The sequence below is a fragment of the Erpetoichthys calabaricus genome, chromosome 10 (assembly GCF_900747795.2).
Source record: "Erpetoichthys calabaricus chromosome 10, fErpCal1.3, whole genome shotgun sequence".
Lineage (NCBI taxonomy): Eukaryota > Metazoa > Chordata > Cladistia > Polypteriformes > Polypteridae > Erpetoichthys > Erpetoichthys calabaricus.
The window spans coordinates 162,399,770-162,422,384 of record NC_041403.2 but is presented as its reverse complement, the minus strand read 5'-3'; the positions used below and the strand labels follow the sequence as shown (position 1 = coordinate 162,422,384).

The window sequence follows — 22,615 nt, the reverse complement described above, 5'->3', positions numbered from 1 at the left end:
CATTTTAATAATACAAATGTTTGTGATGCACCCTCTGTTGGAACGAGAAGCACAATGCATTTTAATACTACAAATGCTTTTGATGCACTATCTGTGAGAATAAAAAGCGCAATGCTGTGCAATGTTTGTGATGTGCCATCAGTTGGAATGAGACTTAACAACCGGATGGACACACAGATGGTTAACCTTTTATTAAAGTGGATATTTAACACTACAATTCCTTTTTAGTATGTACTTCAATCTCATGATCATTTCATTTCTTATGAACACCCCAAATCAGAATGGTTATGCCAAGTCTGACTTTTTAATGTTGGTAGACAGGCCAGTTAAGTGTCTGTCACAGGAATGAGTTGAACCAGTAGCCTTGGAGTTTAAGGGTCTGTTCCTCCACACTACTAGAGATGTTATATTTAGCTGAATTGAGCAAACCCAAAAAATTAGAAATAAGTCTCCTCATGTTGCACATTTGGAAAGACCGGACGTCCTTCCTTCCTCATGGCCAGTCTACTGCTCCTCTTGCATTCATATCTACTCCTCTGTCATTTCTTATGTGTTGCAATCGCTGCCGTGACACTTTGGCTTGATAAGCTTCTTCCTTTTTATGTCTGTTCAGGTGCAGCTCACTTCATCTCTTCCCAAACACACGTTGTCCAATCTTCTTGGTGCCGGCCATGAAGGAGTGTTGTATCTTCAGAGTGATCCTGCTGTTCTTCACGCTTCCGGGTAAGTGTTTAAATCTGTTTTAAAAAAAACTGAACGAGAAGCACCCTTTGCGCACTGCGGGTAACTCCATCAGATGAACAAATGGACAGGCTGCAAAGTGAGTGACTTCCTCCTTCAGTCTTTTGTTGCATGATAAGCAGCTTCACAGAAGCTTTCACCTTTTACTAAGAAGCGTCCGGTCAAACGGTCTGACCAGCGACTGAGGCTTCTGACACCAGAGCTGCAGCATCGCGGTTTTTAAAATTCTGAGACTGTCAAACCAGCCACCTTCATCTCAGATCAGACAAAGCTACAGAAGCTTTCAGTGCATTCCTGGACCACCATTAGACTTGGAGGTAAATTGCTTTGTTGTGTTTTTATTGAATAGCACCCTCTAGAGATAAAAGGCACTATATATCATAGGACAATGTTGACTGGATTAATAATCCATCCTCCCTTGACCTGATTCTGAGGATAAATAAACACTGGATAGGGCATGCCTGGTGGCACAGTGGCTAGCACTGTTGTCCCACAGCTCCACACATCCTCGGTTAACATCATAACCAGTCTGTGTGGAGTCGCCACATTTACATTGCAGTTATGACTGTTAGATCATTTGGCAGATTCCAATTGTCCTGTTGTGAGTGGTCATCGGCGTGCCCGGCCATAGACTGGGGCACAATTCCAGGTTGGGTGCTACTTCTTGCCTAATCATGCTATGGTAGACCATAGACATCTTTTTAACTGGAGTAAGCATTCTTGTCTTAGACCCTCACCATCTGCACTGTAGGGCTGAATAAGTGGGTTTGGACAGTGACCAAGATGATGGACGGGGTTAGTAGGCCCATTTTAGTGTTATTCAAATTGGATTCTGAAAGCATCCAGACTCCTCCACTTTCTGCACTTTATTGTGTGACAGATTTCATTTTAAATGGGTCAGTTTGCCATTTTGGTATCCATCAATCTGCACTCAATAACCCATAATGACAAAGTGAAGCCATGTGTTCAGAAAGTTTTATAAACCTATTAAAAAATCAAAAATTGAAATCTCTCTTTCCTGGAAGTATTCAGATGCTTTGCTGTGGCCGTCCACGTTGTGCGTGTCCATCCTCTTTGCTTCAGTTCTTCTTTAGATGTTTCTAGAACTTGATTGGAGTCTCACCTTTGGCAAATTGAATTGATTGGACATCACTTTGGTTTTCATGTGTGCCCGTGTATAGTAGAAGGTCCCACACTGCAGGTCAGGACAAAAAACAAGCCATGAAGTCCAAGGAACTCTGAAATTGTGATAAGGCACAAATCAGGGCAAAACCATCAAACCATTTCTAAAGCTGTGAGCGCTCCCCGGAGCACAGTGACCCCCATATTTGTGAAATGGAAGAAGTTTTGGACCCATCAGCATTCTTTCTAGAGTTGAGTCAGGTCAAGTCAGTGCACTGGTACAGAGTGTTGTACCACCACCACCACACGGCGAAACAGCTCAGGATCCTGGTTGGCATCCCCTGAGGCAGACACGGGGTCCAGTCCCAACCTTCGGAAATTACCCTCTATCTGCCACAGCCAGGTGTTAAGTGGGCTACCTCTTGGCCTGATCCAGCCACTCGGGTCCTCGACAATGAGGATCCTGTGACCTGGACCACCCTCGGGTAATCGCACCACATGGCCATAGTGCCGTAACGGATGCTCCCTCACCATGCAGGTAATGTGCCTCATTCAGGACTCTGTGAGCAACACAAAGTCAAACCAGTGGGACCCAAGGATTCTCTGAAGAGACATAGTACCAAAGGGGTCCAGTCTTCGTCTCAGGTCACTGGATAGCGTTCATATCTCGCAACCATATAGCAAGACAGGAAGCACCACGACTCTAGAGACTTGGACCTTCGTACTTTTGCACAGATATCAGGAGCGCCACACACCTCTTTCCAGCGACCTCATGACCCCCCATGCTCTCCCAATCCGTCTACTGACTTCATAGGAAGAGTCACCAGAGACATGAATGTCACTGCCGAGGTAAGTAAACCTCTCAATGAGGTCAACACTCTCTCCGCAGATAGACACACTGATGATGGCCGTGCCAAAGAGGTTCTTAAAGGCCCCCATCTTGATTTTTATCAGGACACTCGCAAGCCCAAACCCTCCTCACTTAGTCTCTCGAGACCCCCGATCAAAGCTTCCATTGACTCTGCGAAGATCACAGCATCGTCAGTAAAGTCAAGATCCATGAATCTTTCTTCACCAACAGATGCCGCACAGCCACTGGACCCCACGACCCTACCCAACACCCAGTCCATACAAGCATTGAAAAGAATAAGAGCAGAACACACCACTGATGAACACCAGAATCAACTGGGAAAAACGCACAGGTTGAGTAACTGGGCAAAAAGGTGCTCAGTCAGTGAGGTGACCAAAAACCCAATAGTCACTCTAACAGAGCTTCAGAGGTGCTCGACCAAGATGAGACCACCTGTTGGGAAGATGACCATGTCAGCAGCATTCCATCAATCAGGTGCTTATGATATAGCGACTGTACAGAAGCCACTCTTGAGTAAAAGGGATGGGACAGCCAGCTTGGAATCTGGGGACATGAAGAAAAAGATTCTGTGATTTGAAGGGACAATGGAACTCCAAGCACTACAGTTAGGTCCATAAATATTTGGACAGAGACATCTTTGTTCTAATTTTAGTTCTGTACATTACCACAATGAATTTTAAATGAAACAACTCAGATGCCATTGAAGTGCAGACTTTCAGCTTTAATTCAGTGGGGTGAACAAAACGATTGTATAAAAATGTGAGGCAACTAAAGCATTTTTTTAACACAATCCCTTCATTTCAGGGGCTCAAAAGTAATTGGACAAATGAAATAACTAGAAATAAAATGTTCATTTCTAATACTTGGTTGAAAACCCTTTGCTGGCAATGACAGCCTGAAGTCTTGAACTCCTGGACATCACCAGATGCTGGGTTTCCTCCTTTTTAATGCTCTGCCAGGCCTTTCAGTTGCTGTTTGTTTGTGGGCCTTACTGTCTGAAGTTTAGTCTTCAACAAGTGAAATGCCTGCTCAATTGGGTTAAGATCAGGTGACTGACTTGGCCATTCAAGAATTTTCCACTTCTTTGCTTTAATAAACTCCTGGGTTGCTTTGGCTGTGTGTTTTGGGTCATTGTCCATCTGTATCATGAATCAATTTGACTGTATTTAGCTGGATTTGAGCAGACAGTATGTCTCTGAACACCTCAGAATTCATTCAGCTGCTTCTGTCCTGTGTCACATCATCAATAAACACTAGTGTCCCAGTGCCACAGGCAGCCACGCACGCCCAAGCCATCACACTGCCTCCCTCCACCGTGTTTTACAGATGATGTGCTATGCTTTGGATAATGAGCTGTTCCACGCCTTCTCCATACTTTTTTCTTGCCATCATTCTGGTAGAGGTTGATCTTGATTTCATCTGTCCAAAAAATGTTTTTCCAGAACTGTGCTGGCTTTTTTTAGATGTTCTTTAGCAAAGTCCAATCTAGCCTTTCTATTCTTGAGTCTTATGAGTGGCTTGCACCTTGCAGTGCACCCTCTGTATTTACTTTCATGCAGTCTTCTCTTTATGGTAGACTTGGATATCGATATGCCTACCCCCTGGAGAGTGTTGTTCACTTGGTTGGCTGTTGTGAAGGGGTTTCTCTTCACCATGGAAATGATTCTGTGATCATCCACCACTGTTGTCTTCTGTGGACGTCCAGGTCTTTTTTGCGTTTTTGAGTTCACCAGTGCCTGCTTTCTTTCTCAGGATGTACCAAACTGTAGATGTTGCCACTCATAATATTGCAGCAATTTCTCGGATGGGTTTTTTCTGTTTTCGCAGCTTAAGGATGGCTTCTTTCACCTGAATGGAGAGCTCCTTTGACCGCATGTTGTCTGTTCACAGCAAAATCTTCCACATGCAAGCACCACACCTCAAATCAACTCCAGGCCTTTTATCTGCTTAATTGATAATGACATAACGACAGACTTGACCACACCTGCCCATTAAATAGCCTTTGAGTCAATTGTCCAATTACTTTTGAGCCCCTGAAATGAAGGGATTGCGTTCAAAAAATCTTTTAGTTGCTTGACATTTTTATGCAATCGTTTTGTTCACCCCACTGAATTAAAACTGAAAGTCTGCACTTCAACTGCATCGGAATTGTTTCATTTAAAATTCATTGTGGTAATGTAGAGAACCAAAATTAGAAAAAAGTTGTCTCTGTCCAAATATTTATGGACCTAACTGTATGTCTGGTGAAGGCCAGGCCTGCCTAATATATGGTGGAGAGAGCAGCAAGCTATGGGGGGGCTTCTCAGAGGCAGGGACAGGATGACTTGTCACAATGGAGGGAAAGATGAATGCAGTCAAATACAGAAAGGTCCTTAAAGAAAACCTGCTCCAGAGTGCAGACCACCTCAAATGCATGTGATGGTGTCACTTTGTAGCATGACAATAACGACAAAGCATATAGACAATGCCAGAGTGGATTTGGGACAGTTCTCTGGGTGTCCTTGTGTGAAGAGACCTGAAGATGGCCGTTCAAAGACATTTCCCATTCAGTCTATGGGAGCCTGAGAGGATCTGAATGGAAGAATGGGATTAACCCGTCAAAGCCAGGGGTGCAAAGCTAGTAGAGACTTACCAAAGAAGACTCCGAGCTGGAATTTCTGGCAAATGGGCTTCTACAATGTGCTTAACAAAGGGGGTCTGAACACTTACAGGAATAAGTGATTTCAGTTTTTGAGTTTTAATAAATGACTAAAAATGAGTTTTCACTTTGTTGTTATGGGGTGTTCAGAGTAGATAGATGGTTTATGGTTTATTTATTTATAAAGTACATTTAAAACTTTTGCACAGAATACATCTAATAGTAAGAAATAAAAGCCAGATAAAGAATTATAAAATATATATTAAAGCTGTCAGTTGCAAAAAAAAAAAATGTAGTCATAAAGATAAATAACTAATACATGCGTGCACAAGAATAAAATGATAACAGTATAAACAATATGGATAGAAACACTCAAAATCCTAAGCTAAAAAGCAAGTGAATAAAAGTGCTTTTTAGTAAAGACTTCAAACTACGCCTTGTAGGGGAGCTGACCTTATTGCAATGGGCAAACCGCTCCATTATTGAGGCCGAGCCACCACAAAGATCCGAACGGACCTCGGCTTCAGCTATCCATGTTGAACAGTGAGCAATAGCTGATCTGAAGACCTCAGCTGCCTGGCTGACGAATACGGAACAAGAAGATCAGCTAAGTCCGATGGAGCTGACCCTTGTAAGGCTTTAAACACAAACACTGTAATCTTAAAATTCACCCTGTAAGTAACAAGGAGCCAATGAGGAGAGGCCAACACCGGAGCAATGTGATCCCCATTTTTTTTTTACTACTGGTCAAAACTCTAGTAGCGGCTGCGTTCTGTTCCAGCTGCAAGTGAGACAGTGTCTTACGGGATACCCCAACATACATAATCCATACAGGACATGACTAAAGCACAAATGAGCTTCTGCAGGTCATTAAACAACATTAACAGCTTGACTTTATTAATCGTCCTGAGGTAGGAAAAGTTACTTTTTACAACAGCATTGATCTCTTTATCAAATTTAAAATTCGAATCCAAAATCATCCCAAGATTTTTAGCACATGGGTTTAAGTACCGCAGGGCCATCTTAATGTATGGGCAGAATGGGCACTGGACGGGTGCCCACGATTTTTCTGATGTATATATGTGTTTCTGCTTTGGAATCAAAACAGGGTCTCCAGTGCAGTTCTTTGCTTATGATGCCGTTGAGATGGCCCTGAAGTATCAGACAAGTGGATTCAGGTTACTAGCAATATTTTGGGTAACAGTGGATTGAGCAAATAGAATGACTTCAGGTTTTAATGTCAAAAATGAGAAACGTATCTATTTAAATTTAAATCTGCAGACAAAGAAAGTGTACAAAAAGTGAAGGGGTGTGAATACTTTCTCAGTCCACTGTATATAGAGAATTAAATGGAAATTATGTTTGAAAGGGGCTGGAAGTTGTTTATTTCTGCTGGTTCCGAGATTGCTAATGGGATAAAGCGATTGATGAAAATCTGCAGGAACACAAAACCAAAGGTCCTTTTCTTTTTTTATTTGCACGTAGAGATCTCCATCACACAGCGTCTTGTTACTCAGTGGCCCAACTCTCAGGAAGCCACGGAAGGAGCTGAAGTCAGGCTACATTGCAACGTAACGGGAAACCCCAATACCATGAGGTGGTCCCTGTGGAATGATCCCAATGAGATCCATGTCTTCTCAAACAGACCTAAAGGTAAAGAGAAGAACAACCCTCGAGTAAACTGGTTACAGCAAAACCCAAAGGACGACTTCAGCATACGCATCACCAACGTCACTGTAAAGGACTCGGGTGTGTATTACTGTGTGGCACATGGCGCCCTGCTCACTTGGGCTGGAAATGGAACTCTTCTGAAAGTCAAAGGTGAGTATGGATTTGACCAGAAATCATAATGATATTATTGACTAGAGCAGGGGTCTTCAAGGTCAGTCCTGGAGGGTCATAGTGGTCATGGGTTTTAAATCCAATCCAGTCGCTTAATTAAAATGCATTCTTTTTTTTCAGGACTTGTTAGTGTTTTCACTCTATACTATGTCAGGTCATTTGTTTATCGTAGATTTTATTTCCTTTTCAAGGCCTGAAGGGATGAATAATTCTCAGTCCTTCACTTTTTTTTTCTCTTCAGTTTCTCTCATGGGATTCTAATTCATGCTTTATGTCTCTCTTGTTCCATTTTTACTTTGCACCCTCCCCCACCATAACCTATCGTCTATGGGGGAGGAGTGAAAGTTTTAGATTTGTCAAAAATTTTGATGTCCAGTTTTCAACGTTACACATTTTAGGGTCCCTGATACCAAAAACACTGATATCTCGATGATGGGTATGTGTCTTTGTGTCACAGTTTTTTGAAGACAGTCTAGAGCTAAAATGGCTGGAATACCAAACTTGAAACATAATAAAACTTACAATACGATAAAAGTTACGAATACAAACTCGAATAATAAAAGTTACGAGCAAACTCGAGTAATAAAAGTTATGAATGCAAACTCGAATAATAAATGTTACAAGCAACTTGAGTAATAGAAGTTAAGAATGCAAACTCGAGTAACAGAAGTTACGAATGCAAACTCAAGTAATAAAAGTTATGAATGCAAACTTGAATAATAAGAGTTACGAGTAAACTCGAGTAACAGAAGTTATGAATACAAACTCGAATAATAAAAGTTATGAATTCAAACTCGAATAACAAAAGTTACGAGCAAACTCAAGTAATAGAAGTTACAAATGCAAACTCGAATAATAAAAGTTACAAGCAAACTTGAGTAACAGAAGTCACGAATGCAAACTTGAGTAATAAAAGTTATGAATTCAAACTCGAATAATAAAAGTTACAAGCAAACTCAAGTAACACAAGTCACGAAAACAAACTCGAATAATAAGAGTTATGAGCAAACTCGAGTAATAGAAGTTAAGAATGCAAACTCAAGTAACAGAAGTTACGAATACAGACTCGAATAATAAGAGTTACAAGCAAACTCGAGTAATAGAAGTCATGAATACAAATTCAAATAATAAAAGTTACGAGTAAACTCAAGTAATACCAGTTATGAGTACAAACTCAAAACTAAATTTCACACTCAAAACTTAAGTCTGTTATGAGATGACAAGGTGCTGATTAGTTTTTGAGGCAAATCGTGCAAGAGAAAGAAAGGGGATCTCTAGAGGAACCCTCAAAAACCGTAATTCTGCAATTAATGATGAACTCTTCTCGTCAGTTGCTATCATAATGACCTAGTTTATGATCAGAAAGATCAGCATCAGAGTGGTAAGTAATTACTAAATTACTTCTAGTAATTGCTAGAATAGTTCAGGTAACTTAGTTCCTAGGGTGCAAAGACTACTGACTCTCACCTCCGAATTTTTGATTCATTATTTAACCCTTTGGACCCAGCTGGATGATTTTTGGGCCAACCACACAGCAGTGTATTCCTTAAAGGCCGGTCTAATTGACGACCTGTCTACCACCATAACTCTGCATGCCTCAATAACTAATATTTGTTACCCTGTGCTACTGTTTCACTACTGTACTCTGTAAAAATTGCAGTACGCTACTGTCGAGGCCTATTCCTGAAAGGTTGCTACACCTCTCTGCCGTCATAACCTGGCAGGCCGTAATACCGTCCTTCGATTTATTAGTCTACATACATATATACCGCTATCTAGTTATGCTGTTAGGCTTCTTACGCTGAGGTTTCCTTAGCTGCGGGTCAGTTTTATTATTTCTCGCAGGTTTCAAGTAGAAAATGGAAAGAATTTCAGATTTACTTTAGCATGGGAGCAACTCAGAACTATCAGTGCACAGTGTGGGCAGAGAAGTGCAAGCAGGCAAAGAGAGCGTTTGCCCGTCTGCATCATGGGAGTTTTTTTTTCCTTCCTGAGCTTGCTCTTTAGGACGTTTGTGTTAAGGGGGTGACAGGTGTATCACCCCAGTCAAACTCGACACCTGTCACAGAGTGGGTTACACCGCACCATGAGGTAGTTTGGGCACTTGATGTCAGAAGTAAGAGGGAGAAAACTAGGCAATTGATTGGAAGATGGTGGAAATCATGTAAAGTGTTCTTATGGCCTTGAAAATCACTCAAAGGTGCACCTTTAGCATTAGGACCTTACAATGGATGGGCAGAAAATGATGAAAACCTCGAGAATGAAAGTGAAAAAGCTTATTCTGCAATATAAATCAGTTGCTGTAACACAGCTTATTATTATATTATCACATAACAAAATGTGACTTTTAGAAATCCACATTTTTTGTTTTAAAACTTGTTGAGAGGCCAGGGTTATAGTGGCGAAACACTCAAAGGGTTAATGTTGATTACTTGTGTCATTTTTTTTTATTTTTATTGATTTATTTTGTTTTTCGATATGTAAATAGGCTGCCTTTGTTAAATTCCATGTGTTTTGTGGGAGGTCCCCCAACATTTGGGGCCACATGCCAATCACCACTGGGAACTGCTCCCCCTCCCTTTTAAAAATCTGGAGGGTCTTCCACAGTTCCTGGCAGTTCACTGTGAATGTGCTGTGGAGTCAATGAGTTATTGGTGTTTTGCTGATCTTGTGCCCTCTTTTTATATTTTGGAATTCTGACCTTCTTAGGTTTTTTTTTTCCACCACTCTGGTACTGCAGGCCTTTGTTCTCCAACCTCTGTGGTTGGAATCCTTTTTGTGAAGGATGAATCGGTCTTATAATTTATAAAGATTTTGTGCTTGCCCCTCTAGACATCCCCCTCTAGTGGGCACTATTAGAAGTGTTTGAGCAAACAACACTCAGACAGAGAGCACCGGAGGGAGACTAACATCTGAGAAATGGAGGAGGTACGCCTGCACAACACCTCAGTCGCATGGGTTCAGCCCTTGGCACGAGAAATTAAAGTCTGGCTTTTTAGAACTTTCAGAAAAGTTTCTGAAATTTTTTTTCCATATTTCTGATCTGCAGTTTTTTTAAATCCACGGATTTGGATCCTGCAGATATGGAGGATCAGCTGTACTTACTTATAAGCATTTCTGTATTTCTATAATGTATAGCTCACAACTAACACCAACATAAAGAGCACTGATATCAGATGTTTACAACTCTGACGTTTTTAACTTAAAAACATTTTAACTTGTAAAGAAAAAAGCTATTATAATATAATGAAGCAATTTTAATCAACTCAATGGAGCTTCCACAGGAACAACTGGGAAAACAAACAAAGGTTAAACAAATTTCTGTCCCATGCCCATATGCTATTAGATCTTTTTTTCTACTAAAATGTTTTAACCTGTAAATAAGTTTTAACCTGTAAATAAAAAAAATGCAATCTTAATATAATGAAACAATTTCATTCAATTCAGTGGAGCTCCCACAAAAAAAAAAAAAAACTGGAAAAATAAATAAGAGATGAACGAATTCATATCCCATGCACATAATGCTATTAGAAATGATGTAACTGAAAATTCCAACGGGTGGTTATTTGCACATTTACATATCTTTATTTACATTCACCTTCCAAGTTGCAGCTCATTGGCTCTCCTTCTGTTCCACTAATAGAAACAACCGGACTGTCCTCAGCTAATGCCTCTAGCACACCCTAGTGGCCTGACATGGCATTTAGCTCTTCATTTCTATATGAGCTACACCTGTAAATAATTTAATGTCCTTTCTTTTGTGTTGTGACCAACCACCCCAAGCCATAGACACAACAATACAAATACAAGTCCTGGCTGCAAACAAATGATTTATTGCACAAAAACATTTCCAATACATACATACATACAATAAATCCTCCTCTTCTCTCTTCCTTTCCTCTTCTCCCTGACTCTGACTCCCAGTGTGAGGAGGAGGTGTGGCATCATTTCTGCCAGTCACGGGAATACTTCAGGTGGTACCACACTGCACCCAGGAAATATTTCCGGGTTAGGCAGGACCTCCCTAAAATAAGGAAACCTCCTCCTCACAGCAGGAGCAGCTCCCACGAGTCCCAGCAGGGCTGCCCATTGGAGCTCTAATTCCCAAGAAGCCCTGCGGGTGTGTGCTGCCATCTGTAGCATCGGGGGAACACATGGCCAAGAGTGATGGTCTCCTCCTACCTTTCCATTACCCAGGCATCCTGGCCGGGAGTGCAGCCAGCTCTTGTCTTCTGTGATGATGGGTTTTGGATCAGATCTGATAAATGATTGATTGTTTCTCGTTGCATCTGAAAGGGTAGTTACTCGGTAATTTCATTATACAGTCATATGAAAAAGTTTGGGATCCCCTCTTAATTCTTTATATTTTGTTTCTCATTGGCTGAACTTTCAAAATACCAATTTCCTTATAATGTACTGTATGATATGCCTTATGTCATATATAAAACAGTCATATTTCAGCAGTGACATTAAGTTTATTGGATTAACAGAAAATATGCAATATGCATCAAAACAAAATTAGACAGGGGCACCCCGACAGAGATACGACATCAATACTTAGTTGAGCCTCCTTTTCAAATCTAACAGCCTCTAGACGCTATCCTCCTATAGCCTTTGATGAGTGTCTGGATTCTGGATGGAGGTTCTGTTGACCATTCTTCCATACAAAATCTCTCCAGTTCAGTTCAATTTGATGGCTACCAAGCATGGAGAGCCTACTTCAAATCATCCCATAGATTTCTGATGATATTCAACTCAGGGGACTGTGACGGCCATTCCAGAACGTTGTACTTCTCCCTCTGCATGAATGCCTTTGTAGATTTCCAACTGTGTTTTGGGTTATTGTCTTGTTGGAATATCCAACCCCTGCGTAACTTCAACTTTGTGACTGATGCTTGAACATTATACTGAAGAATTTGTTGATATTGATTTGAATTTATCTGACCCTCGACTTTAACAAGGGCCCCAGTCCCTGAACTAGCCACAAAGCCCCGCAGCATGATGGAACCTCCATCAAATTTGACAGGAGGTAGCAGGTGTTTTTCTTGGAATGCAGTGTTCTTCTTCCGCCATGCAAAGCGCTTTTTGTTCTGACCCAATAACTCAATTTTTGTCTCATCAGTCCAAAGCACTTTGTTCCAAAATGAATCTGGCTTGTCTAAATGAGCATTTGTATACAACAAGTGACTCTGTGGCTTGAGTGCAGAAAGGGCTTCTTTCTCATCACCCTGCCATACAGATGTTCTTTGTGCAAATTGCGCTGACTTGTAGAACGATGTACAGATACACCATCTGCAGCAAGATGTTCTTGCGGGTCTTTGGAGGTGATCTGTGGTTGTCTGTCACCATTCTCACAATCCTGCTCATATGCCGCTCCTGTATTTTTCTTGGCCTGCCAGACCTGCTGGGTTTAACAGCAACTGTGCCTGTGGCCTTCCATTTCCTGATTCCATTCCTTACAGTTGAAACTGACAGTTTAAACCTCTGAGAGAGCTTTTTGTAGCCTTCCCCTAAACCAGGAGACTCAACAATCTTTGTTTTCAGATCTTTGGAGAGTTGCTTTGAGGATCCCATGCTGTCCCTCTTCAGAGGAGAGTCAAAGGGAAGGAAGCACAAGTTGCAATCGACCACCTTAAATACCTTTATATCTCATGATTGGACACACCTGTCTATGAAGTTCAAGGCTTAACGAGCTCATCCAACCAAGTAATCAGCATTGAGCAGTGACAGGCATTCAAATCAGAAAAATGACAAGGGGACCCACATTTTTGCACAGCCAGTTTTTCACATTTGATTTCATTTCATACAACTAAATACTGCGTCACTAAAAATCTTTGTTCTGAAAACACCGCAGTACTCAGATGTTCCTAGGAATTGAAAGACATACCACTGTTATCTTCTTTGTTGAAAGGAGAGTCAATTATTATACAGGGTGAGGGGGGTTCCCAAACTTTTTCATATGACTGTATGATGATATAAAGTGAAGACTTCAAATTCTAATTTAAAATGCCATTTCACTCCTCACCTTTTACAAAAAAACCTTCTGATCATCGAATATAGTTCTGTTTTACGCCACAACCAATCAGATTTCACTCTAGAGCAAGTGCCTTGTTTCTCAACCTTTTTGGTGTCGTGACCCACTTATTCCCACGTCAGTGTGTGACACACCAAGAGTGGTGGACTGAGCGCGATCACTAGAGTGTGGTGGGGGAACAAGCGCAATCGTTGTAGGGTCAACCGACTTGTGAACCTCTGCACAACCCACTTGTGATTCACGTTGTGACCCACCATGACACAGTAACATTATAAAGAACTCATGATCCACCGGTGGCAGCCCGATCCAGTGGTTGAGAGACACTTGTCTAGATCGTTATTTTTAGTTTTACCATTATGTGGCTTCATTTCCATAATTGCTTTTTAATGTGACGCTTTAAAAGTCGCCACCACTTGTTGTGTAACATCTAAGATGGTGGATTTTCTCAAAAAGATGAGCGTCTGTGTTTGGTTCAAGATTCTCTCAGTATTTTAGACTTCAATTTAGGTTCTTATTGACTATAAATTTTGCTTCCCAATTTGGCTTAGAACTTCGATTTATTGTTTTTCATTCTTCAATTTCTCGTTCTAAAGTGCCGCCAACATCTGTCAGAACGTCACCATCTTTCCCAGGCTTCACCTTCATCTAACCTTACCATAAACCATTTCTCCTTTAGGAATGGCCGCTACTATCACTGGGCCTCCTGGACGAGTGAAGGTTGGCGATGTTGTGAATTTAGCTTGCATGGTCAATGGTTTTGATAACATTACATTCACGTGGCTGAAGAACAGTGAGGACATTCCTCAGACGCACTCGACCACAATCCAAAATGGAACACAACATGTGAGTCGCCTGTCTCTGCGAACTGAAAAGGAAGACATTAGGTCGGTCGTCCAGTGTGTTACATTCGGAAATGAAGGAAGAAAACTGTCTGCAATGTTCAACCTGAGCTCCAGTATTACAGGTATGAGGCTCTCTTTTATGTTAGAACGACATTCTTAGAAGAACGGTAATGCAGCAAGATACCAGGGCTTGATATTGTTGAAAATACCTAACTTAGTTAATATTTCTCAGACAATTATTAATTCAAGAATTATTTGTTTCTAAAATCATCACGTCACCTTCTTGGTTTCATTGTGGCTGCAGCTATTTTATGTTCCCATTGTGGAGACATTATGTGTGCCAGCTTTTCAAGGGTCGTGTCAGGAAGTGTCATTGACCCCACCGTTCCTATAACTGATTGTTAAGAGTCAAAGGGCCATCCAAGATTTCTCCTCAGCTAATTTTCTAAGTGTTTCATGTTCTTACATTCAAGGCTTACAATTCTAACACTGTGTTTTTATCACAACAATTCTTATTTTGCATTCTGGATTTGAACATGGGCGGCACGGTGGTTCAGTGGTAGCGCTGCTGCCTCGCAGTTAGGAGACCTGGGTTCACTTCCCGGGTCCTCCCTGCGTGGAGTTTGCATGTTCTCCCCATGTCTGCGTGGGTTTCCTCCGGGCACTCCGGTTTCCTCCCACAGTCCAAAGACATGCAGATTAGGTGGATTGGTGATTCTAAATTGGCCCTAGTGTGTGCTTGGTGTGTGGGTGTGTTTGTGTTTGTCCTGCGGTGGGTTGGCACCCTGCCCGGGATTAGTTCCTGCCTTGTGACCTGGGATTGGCTCCAGCAGACCCCTGTGTTCAGATTCAGCGGGTTGGGAAATGGATGGATGGATGGATTTGAACATGGACAGGATTGAGTCCGTGGTTTTCGATCCTTGCTCATTTATTTTCAACCTTTCAGCATCTAAACTCTCTGCTATTTGTTGTTACCTTACTTCATTCCTTTTTTAAAATTTTTGTTGATTTTATTAAAATCAAATAACACTTGTGGACGAAAAAGGCACACTGACAGTCGGCAGATAATATTTCTTTAGTTCTCTTTATTATTTTACTCGGAGTCACAGTGAGCAGGTTTCAGAAAAGCAGGCAATCAATATTACATGACAGCGTCAGGGCTCTCTGAACAACTGTTTATTGGGTGGGGCAGCTTTTTATACCCCTAGAATGCGTGATTTAATATCCATTATGAAAATGCAACAGTCAACACTTTATTATACACAATCCTTGAGCCCCTTCAATGCTCCTTCAATGCTCCTTGTGCAACTTGATTCCTTGGCTCCTTGTTATGGCGTTCAGATGTAAACAAAGGGAGAACGTGATAAGGCAGTCTCAGTGTGGAAGCTTAGACCTTGAGTCCTTCTGACAAATATTTTTTCTGTTTGCTCAGCAAATCATGTTTTTAAAGCTTACTTCTGCTTAACTCCTTAGACACGGATTAGTACAAGGGAACGAAGAGAACATTCATCTTCCACACATTCCATACACATAACTCAAGTTTTACAAAAAAAGACAAAAAAGGTTTGAAACAAATCAACCCCCACCCCTGAGAAAGAGAGCTAGGCCAGCAGTGTGAAACGTTATGCTAGTAAGGATAAGTGAATAGATAAATTAATAAATGAATAAAGATAAATGGAGTAAAAGAGGGGCGAGAGCCTGCTTCCTCAATTTAAATGCTTATTCTAAAATGTTATTAATTAGATCCTGCCAGGTTTTGAAAAAGTTTTGTACAGATCATCTAAGTGAGAATTTTATTTTTTCCAGTTTCAAATAGTATATCACATCAGTTACCCACTGACTTAGAATAGGAAAGTTAGGATTCTTCCAGTTGAGCAAGATAAGTTTACGTTCCAGTAGTGTAGTAAAGGCGATTACAGTTTGTTTTTCCTTTTCCACTTTAAGCCCATCTGACCGCCCAACAAACAGTGGAGTGGAGTGTTAATGGATTAGGAGGGATTGTGACCCCAAGGCTGTCTGAAAGGCATTTAAAGATTTTGGTCCAAACTGATTTTAATTTGGTGCATGCCCAAAAACATGTGGCCCAGTGAGGCCAGAACCTGATTGCAGCATTCACAGGTTGGATCTCGCCCTGGAAACATTTTGGACAATTTTAAACGAGAGTGATGCACTCGATATATAATTTTGAGTTGAAGTGAGAGATCTTTTTCCCATTGTCCTCTTGGATCTTTGAAAGGGAGGGACTGTAAAATAGTTTTATATGTTACAGAAATGCTGTCTGAGTCATCGAGACTGATTAATATTTTTTCCGGCATAGAGGTAGGTGGGAGGAGAGGTAAACTGGGCAGGTTCTTTTTAACAAAGTTTCGAATTTGAAGGTAATGAAAGAAATGTGTTGCTGGAACGTTAAATTTGGAGTGTAATTGTTCGTAGGATGCAAAGCCGTTGTTTGTGTACAGATCTCTAAGTGATTTAATCCCAAATGGTTTCCAGGCATTAAAAACTGCGTACGTTTGAGAGAGTGGAAAAAGGTGGTTCTCGTGCAGAGGTGCCACAGATAAAAGCTTCTCTATCTTCAAATACTTCCTACATTGGATACATATTCTGATTGAGTGAAGCACAATTGGGTTGTTAGTATATTGGCAATAACTTGTATTTATAGGGGTACAAAGCAAGGAACATTAAGAAGTACTACAAAATTGTATTTCTATTGTGGACCAAGCCTGTGTATGTTCATCTATTTGTGTCCATATCCAGGTTTTTATAGTTTGCATATTTGCTGCCCAGTAATAAAATTGAAAGTTAGGTAGAGCCATGCCACCTTCAACCTTAGGTCTTTGTAGGGTCGCTCTTTGAATACGTTGATGTTTTGAATTCCAAATAAATGAGGTTATGGTTGAATCTAATTAAAAAAAAAAATCAATGTATATTGGAATGTTTTGAAATAAATAGAGAAGCTTAAGAAGGATATTCATCTTAACAATGACAGTTCTTTCAGGTAAAATGAGATGAAGGGTTGACCATCTATGCAAGTCTTGCTTAAGTTTTTCCATACCGATGGCACAATTCTGTTGATAAAGAGCTTTATGTTTACTTGTGATGTTTACCCCTAGATATTTAAACTGATCTGCAATGATAAAAGGGAAGGTGTCCAGTCTAATATTGTATGCTTGAGAATTCACTGGGAAGAGCACACTTTTATTCACATTAATTATGAGACCAGAGATCTTTTGAAATTCTATTAGTGCTGTTAGGGCTGCAGGCTCAGTATTTTGTGGGTCTGATAAATACAGTACCATATCATCTGCATACAGAGAAACTTTCTATTCCAGTCCTCTGATAATCCCCTTTCTCTCAATAGCATTTTGACAGTGAACTGCCAGTGGCTCAATGGCGATTGCAAAAAGCAGTGGTGACAGGGGGCATCCTTGTCTGGTACCACGCTCTAGTTTAAAGTAGTCTGAATTAATGTTGTTAATACAAACTAAAGCTTCTGGATTGGCATACAGTAATGTGATCCATGCACAAATGTTCGGGCCAAACTCAAATTTCTGCAATGTAGTGAAAAGGTAGTTCCATTCAACCATATGAAAGGCTTTTTCTGCATCCATCAATAATAAGATCTCCGGGGTGTTTGACTTTGTAAGTGAATATATTACATTAAACAGGCGTCGAAGACTGGAAGCTAAGTGTCTGACTTTAATAAATCCAGTTTGGTCTTGTGATATTACCGAAGGTAGCACTTTCTTCATCCTTCTAGCTAGGACTTTGGAGAGTATCTTAACATCGTTATTCAGAAGTGAGATTGGTCTGTACAATGCACATTTTAATAAGTCCTTATTTTGTTTAGGGAAGACGGTAATTAATGCTTCGCAAAAGGCATAACAAATATTAACTATAAAACAGGGAGGCTAATTCCTTGTATTGTTAAGTAGTCGTCACGTATTTGCTAATCATTTGGTAATCCTTATATATAAAATACTAGCAAAATACCCGCGCGTCGCAGCGGAGAAGTAGTGTGTTAAAGAGGTTATGTAAACATATATATACATATACATATATATACATATCTACATATACACATATCTACATATACATATATATACATACATATACAGTACACATCCACATATACATATATATACATATACAAATTTACACATCTACATATATATATACATATGTACATATATATATACATATAAATATATACATATCCACATATATATACACATATATATACATATGCACATATATATATATATATAAATATAGACATACATATATACATACATACATACATTCATATATATATATATATATATATATATATATATATATATATATAGCAAAATACCCGAGCTTCGCAGCGGAGAAGTAGTGTGTTAAAGAGGTTATGTAAACATATATATACATATACATATATACATATATACACTTATCTACATATACATATATATATACATATATACATATATATATATACATATACACATCCACATATATATATATATACACATATCAACATATATATATACACATACCATTAGCGTTACCTACGTCTGAGGTTCGATTCCCATAAGGGAGTGAAGTGAGTGGGTGGTTACCTACCAGGTAACGCTTATGGTTGGCCAGCAAGTCAGGTAACATCAGCCACGGTGCCTTCAGTTGTGAGAAGCAGATCATAGAGTGGTTGAAAATAGTTTACTGTCAAATAATGCAAAGAGTACACGACACGTGTTTCCCCCTTATTCTTGGCTCATCAGGCGTACACACTCACTGCACTCGCTTACGGTAATCGAACCTCGGACGTCAGCACTAGAGGGGCTTCGCAGCGGTGAAGTATTGCTTTTAAATTTTAATTAAGAAGAAAAGAAAACCTTTTTAAATTAAGTCTTAAAAAGAGGTGTAAAGATATTGACAATAAGCTACACAAACCCACCAAGACATGCAATCGTTTAAATCAAGGCGCGAGTCGAAAAACACCATCCCATAATATTAGGTAACAATTAACACATTTCTATATGTATTGTAAGCATACAATACAACTAATAATATGTTGCGCTTATTTATCTGGTGTACCGACATTTTTGCTTGTTTAACGGCTGAAATCCACCGTGGTTTGTGCCCTTCAGAATGAAAACAGTTTGCGTTTATCTTTTTAATAAAAGGCGAGCTTTTAAGCCTGAGAAATCACCCCGTAAATGCACACGTTTAATTGCACATGTGTTAATATGTATGCTTACACGAACTTAAAAGGTTTAAATAAAACAGAAATATATACCTTTTATTTTTACTTCCTTAACTTGTGGAGGGTGTATCCTGTAGCAAAGCCCTAACTTTTTTCGTGAAAGCCCGTTTCAGTCAATAAGTATTAAAAACAGGTGTAAAGATATTGACAATAAGCTACGCAAACCCACCAAGAGTCGAAAAACACCATCCCATACTATTAGTTAACGATTAACACATTTCTATATGTATTGTAGGCATACAATACAAATGATAATATGTTGCGCTTATTTATCTGGTGTACCGACATTTTTGCGCGTTTAACGGCTGAAATCTAACGTGGTTTGTGCCCTTCAGAATGAAAACAGTTGGCATTTACCTTTTTAATAAAAGGCGAGCTTTTAAGCCTGAGAAATCACCCCGTAAATGCACACGTTTAATTGCACATGTGTTAATATGTATGCTTACACAGTATTAAAAGACACTCACAAATTTATGTCATTTACCTTCGTTCCCGCGTTTGACTCGTGCTGTAAATCTCTTCCTTGTTTTTAGTTCATGTGATTACGTAGGAGGCGTGATGACGCGATACGTGACTCCGCCTCCTCCATTAGAGTATATGGACAAAAAACAGGTTCCAGTTATGACCATTACGTGTAGAATTTCGAAATGAAACCTGCCTAACTTTTGTAAGTAAGCTGTAAGGAATGAGCCTGCCAAATTTCAGCCTTCTACCTACACGGGAGGTTGGAGAATTAGTGATGAGTGAGTGAGTGAGTGAGTGAGTGAGTGAGTGAGTGAGTGAGTGAGTGAGTGAGTGAGTCAGTCAGTCAGTCAGTCAGTCAGTCAGTCAGTGAGGGCTTTGCCTTTTATTAGTATAGATTTTGATTGCATTGAAAAGACTACAGAAATTGAAAGAGAATGAAATATTGATATGCATTGAAACTATATCTTTTTTGTTTTTTTACAATAATCATTGTATTCAAAGTTATTATTCTTAATCCACAAATGATGCTGACGATTCTCTTTTAATTTTTTTTGTTCATTTTTTTTTTTTAAAGTGATACCACAGTTAAAAATTGAAAAAAGCCCTGACATCACAGACAACTCCTTGGGCAAGTTTTCCTGCCGAGTCGATGGCTTTTACCCAGAAGACATCCAAGTGTCCTGGACCCTTGGGAGCCACATGGTCCCTTCATGCTGCGAGAAGACCCAGAACCACCTGGATGGCACATTCAGTACAGTCTGCCCCATCCAAATAGCCTTGAAGAACGTTTTCTCAGGAAGCGTCCTGCAATGTCATGCTGGTTATCATGCTCAACATTGTCCAAAGTGAGTGAGCAAAGCTGTGAGATGGGCACCACAACCCTGAAGTTCAGTAAGAGAATAGGAGATAACATGAAGAGCTGCTAAGACAACCTTGAACTTTGTTTCTGTTCAGGCTTTCTGGATTTATATAACAGACCTTCATATGGGCTTAGAATGAAGGTGTGGTGTACAATATGGACTGAACACTAGAAGAAAACTGTTCAATTCTTGAAAAACTTACATAACAACAATACAATAAAACTATCGAGATGCCATTGTACTCATTAAATACTGAGGCGGCTCCCAGAAGTTTCTTTCTATAAATAACTTTTTCAGACCCACTTAAACAAATTCAGTGTTACGGATAGGGCTGGAGCCTCCACCAAGCATTGCACATAAAGCAGGAACCAACTGAGGCACCAGTCCAATCAAACAGCTTTACATTCACCAGATAACCTAACCCGAATGTTCACGGGTTTAGAAATGGAAAAGCCAAAACTGTGCAAACTCCACGTAGACAGTGACTGGATAGGTAAGGTGGCAGCCTAAACGTTGTGCCACCTTGTTCAAGATGAGGAAAAATAAATTACGAGAGGAGAGGACAAGAAGTGCTCAGGACATATTTATTAAATTGCAAATTATTTTGTATTCCCCTAGGCTAGATGGCCTTGCCAGTCAGATCTTGCTTTAGAATTTCAGCTAGGGCTACCTGCATACAGAAGTCTTATCCTGATCTGGTAAATTGCAAATGTCCCCAAGCAGGGACATGCTTAAGCAACTTCCCTGCATTTTAAAATATGATATTGTTAGACATTAATAAAATGTCATACCTACAGTATATGTTAGGTATTATTCTCCAATACAATAACTAAATATAAACTATTTCATGTGCATTATTGCAGTATATATTTATGCAGAGACGCATAATATATTGTCACGCACAAGCACATAGGGAACAGCTTAAGGACCAACGCGCACTGCGACAAGTCGTGCCAGGGGACAACAGCAGCGTACATAACTCTCTCTTCTTATTTTCTGCCGCCGTAATACCGCCCGGACGATCAATAAAGCCGCAGCACTTCCAGGTTCCTTTCTTCCCTCTGGTCCCCGTATGATGACGTCAACCACCAATCAATCACCACGGTTTTCCCAGCATTTCCCAGCAATTGACCAATTTCTGTTACAGTATACGGGGCTAAAAATCCCAAACCTTTATGTGTGTCTTTGCTTGTTTATTACTATGTATATCTATACTAATAAAATGCAAAGCCCTCACTGACTGACTGACTGACTGACTGACTGACTGACTGACTGACTGACTCACTCACTCACTCACTCACTCACTCACTCACTCACTCACTCACTCACTCACTCACTCACTCACTCACTCATCACTAATTCTCCAACTTCCCGTGTAGGTAGAAGGCTGAAATTTGGCAGGCTCATTCCTTACAGCTTACTTACAAAAGTTAGGCAGGTTCCATTTTGAAATTCTACGCGTAATGGTCAAAATTGGAACCTCTTTTTTGTCCATATACTGTAATGGAAGGAAGCAAGATGGCCGTAGTAGACGGAGTTGTGTGTCGCGTCATCACGCCTCCCACGTAATCACGTGAACTGACTGTGAAGGAAGTACGTAGAAAACAAGGAAGAGCGCTGAAGAAAATATTCATTACACAATTGAGGAGGCAGCGAAAGAATAAGAAGCGAGAGAGCGGCTCACGTGAAGTGAATGAACGAAGCCCGAGTGATCACTTGGAAGAATCAAACCTGTTCAAAAAAAAAAAAAAAGCGGAGCGCCTTATATGAGCAGGCAGTCAGCTAAAGAAGGGAATCAATAAATAACTATAATCATAATAAACGAACAAAAAATAGCGGAGAATCCGCAGATTACATAAAGGAAATGGGTACCTGAACAGAAAAGTAAGTCTCAAATAGTCACACTAAGTACCATAGTTCACTTGCGGTATTGATGTATTTATGCAAAT

General features: G+C 40.2%; 1 protein-coding gene across 1 annotated transcript in view; it reads left to right on the top strand.

The window, feature by feature from the left end:
• The first annotated feature begins 565 nt into the window (after positions 1-565).
• LOC114659709 (signal-regulatory protein beta-1-like) overlaps positions 566-22,615 on the top strand; it is a 39,328-nt gene continuing 17,278 nt past the window's right edge. Inside the window, exon 1 of the mRNA XM_051932660.1 lies at positions 566-723. Coding sequence (XP_051788620.1) covers positions 672-723 — 52 coding nt within the window. The 5' untranslated portion in view covers positions 566-671. The remainder of the gene's footprint in view (positions 724-22,615) is intronic.